The sequence below is a fragment of the Colletotrichum spaethianum genome (assembly GCF_022836535.1).
Source record: "Colletotrichum spaethianum MAFF 239500 DNA, contig07, whole genome shotgun sequence".
Taxonomy (NCBI): domain Eukaryota; kingdom Fungi; phylum Ascomycota; class Sordariomycetes; order Glomerellales; family Glomerellaceae; genus Colletotrichum; species Colletotrichum spaethianum.
Genome location: NW_026054777.1, coordinates 1,306,765 through 1,309,565, shown reverse-complemented (window position 1 = coordinate 1,309,565; position 2,801 = coordinate 1,306,765). Strand labels below are relative to the sequence as shown.

Genomic DNA, 2,801 nt, shown 5'->3' with positions numbered 1-2,801 from the left:
CGCCGGCTGATACGGGCACAGGCCTCTTCAACGGGGCCGAGAAGACTAAGACTCGGGGAAGCACAATATCCTGTTCCGCACCAGCCTAGTTCACTGGGACTATTGAGGACCGTGGCCCGTCGAGATGCCCACTCAGCGAAGACGACTGGGGGCTTACAGCGTGGGGGGAAGGAACGAACCAGGGTGAATATTGCTGCTTATCTCAAGTCCTTGCGCCAATGATTACATACTAACTAGTAGCCGTCAGCGGAATAGCAGACGCCTATCGCCGATGATAAGGCGCCGATGCAAACACGCCGCAAAGTCGTCAGCACAAGATATCGGCAAAAGAAGGTCTCATAAATCGACTCCTATCAAAAAGACCAATGACACACGCATCCTCTAAGCGATGCCTCTTCGGAGTCGATACAGTGTTCTCCGCTCACGTGGACGGAGGCTGAAGAGTGATCCAAACCCAATGACAATTGCCGTGGCAAGCGAGCAACGAGCCTCGGAGCTCCATCGGAAACGCGCGGTCAAGCCATGACCAGTCCAGGCTGCAGCATCCGATGCTATCCAACAAATGATTACGAAAGGGAATCAAAGGCTCGCAGGAAGAGGATACAATGCATCGGTCTTTGCAGAGCAGGGCAAATCCGCTTTGAAGAGAAAAGAGAGAGCCTTGTTGTTCAGGAAGCCTAGCTCCACCGATTCGCCAACAATCGGAAAGCCAAGGTCCATTACAGAGGCTGAGAACCACAAGTAACCAACGGCCCGCGGCACCTCCCCCATCTTTTGTAGCCGTTCCGGCTCTCAGTGCAAAATACCGCGTTTCACCTCGGTACATTGCACCTGGTTGCAGGTCCCTTTAGTCCCCCCGTTGACACGCCCCCCCCCCCCCCCCCCCCCCCCCCCCGCCCTCCCAAAAGCTAAGGGTGCAGCAGCGCAATTTTCGTTTAATGATGGCGCGTTTCCAACAATTTCAGCGAGTGTAACACATGCGTGGGTCACTAGCGTCTCTTAACCACTTCGACAGCGACAGTGATCGGTCGGAGGACGTCCGGAATGGGGCATAGATGAACCACAGGGCCGGACCCACGGTCGGGAATGAGTCGGGCGAGGACGTGGCTCGTGCACTGAGAAACACCGTTCCTGGTTGGCCAGCGGCTCCTTGACCGTATCGGCCCCACCCGTGCAAACTTCTCACAGGTCCCTCGTATCCGAGGGACCCGCCCTGGACCGTTTCTGCCCCATCTACTGGACGGTCCGGCCGCCCTAACACTTTTTTTTACCAGACCGATCACAGGGAAAAAGACGCATCGGCAAGCATCAACCAAAACATTGGCATCGACGGTCAAAAATGATTTTAGGTGTCTCTGGCGCAGAGAGCAAAATAACAATGAAAGGGACGAGACTCGAACTCGCGCGGGTTGCCCCACCAGGAAACAGAAGTTAAGCTGACCTTAACCTGGCGCCATAACCAACTCGGCCACCCTTCCAATAAAGAGGCTTGCTCTTGATGTTGGATTAGTTGGGAGATTCACATTTATATTGAGGAACTAGCCGGGCTGTGCCTCGATCATCCATAGCTGAGTTGCTGTGGTTGGCTTGTTGCAGATCGGACCCTGATTGACTTTTTGCAATCGTGACAACGCCGACGATGTCGATCTCCCGAGTCCGGACTCTATTCGCTACCGGGTTTACACTCCTTTGGTGAGTGTCGATTCTCGATAGCTTTGCCCCGTCATCTTTGTTATCGGCTTCTCGCTTTGGTGCATTCGTCTTGTCGGCATCGGTTTGCTAATTGGGGTATCGCGAGTCGCGTCTTCCAAGCCAAGCGCGCTTCGAGCCCTACTCAGCGGCCACCAACTGCCACATCGTTATCTCTCCGTTAACAATTTGCGTCATCATGATTTTGCCATTCGATCCGATTGCCCCTGTCACCACCGACGGCGATTTACCGACTTTGGCTATGTTCTGCGTCGACTGGTCGAAACAGACACCGCTTTTCAAGTCGCGAATCCGAAGCTTCCCCTGGTCCAACTGCACCGTTGCGACGAATCTGCCATCTCTTGGGACACATCCGTATGCGCAACCGTTCATCTCGAGCTCAATTCTGCTGCCGTTCTCCGGCTACCACGTCGCCAAACTCCACATCCGAGACCCTTCGCCCTCGCAAGAGACCACCATGACGCGTCCTTGGCTGGCAATGAGCTGCACCACTTCTCGCCTGCCATCACCCCATGCCTTCTTGGCCTTCGATTCGCTGATATGAGACCACGTCGCAACGTCCCAGGTAGTTAACCGCCCCGACCGGTTGACATTTGCGATGCCAATTGAGTCCGGCGTGAATGCAACTCTGGCTGTTGGCAGCCCATGCATCCGTTGCTCGCTTTCGCGGATCATCATAGCATGCGAGTTGAGTATTTTCTCCTAGTCAACGACGCACCCCGCCGATATCCATGCCAAAAGTCCGCCATCAGGTGAAATCTGAACGGATTGGAAATCTGACCCCGTAGTCAACACGGCTTCGGCGGTCCGGTTTAACCAGTCGAACGTCCATAGCTGGCGCATCGTCCCGAGCCGAAACGCGAGCGCGATTACATTGTTCCTAGTAGGGGAGAAGGCAATGCCCGGTAACATAGTCTATCATGACGTCGATGTCTATGCGCCGAGGCGGCACCTTGTGAATCAAGTTCCAGATGAGCACGTCACAGTCACCGTGAACAGTCGCGAGGGTATCGTTTGATGTGCCCAGGAGCCTGCTTTGCGTTGGTATGCCCTGAAAGGCTGGTACCGTCTTAGAGAACTTGTATTGCACG

The 2,801-nt window shown here is 54.8% G+C and overlaps 1 protein-coding gene and 1 non-coding gene across 2 annotated transcripts; one reads left to right on the top strand and one right to left on the bottom strand.

Moving 5' to 3' along the window:
• Nucleotides 1-1,379: 1,379 nt before the first annotated feature.
• Nucleotides 1,380-1,478, bottom strand: ColSpa_tRNA_101. Its single transcript is given in 2 exon segments — nt 1,380-1,423; nt 1,441-1,478. It is a non-coding gene; the product is annotated as a tRNA-Leu (tRNA).
• A 410-nt stretch (nt 1,479-1,888) lies between these two features.
• ColSpa_03789 (uncharacterized protein) lies at nt 1,889-2,254 on the top strand (the record flags this gene model as incomplete). Its single annotated transcript, XM_049270001.1, has 1 exon — nt 1,889-2,254. One exon carries the CDS (start codon nt 1,889-1,891, stop codon nt 2,252-2,254), a length of 366 nt encoding a protein of 121 aa, XP_049125958.1.
• Between the last annotated feature and the right edge of the window lie 547 nt (nt 2,255-2,801).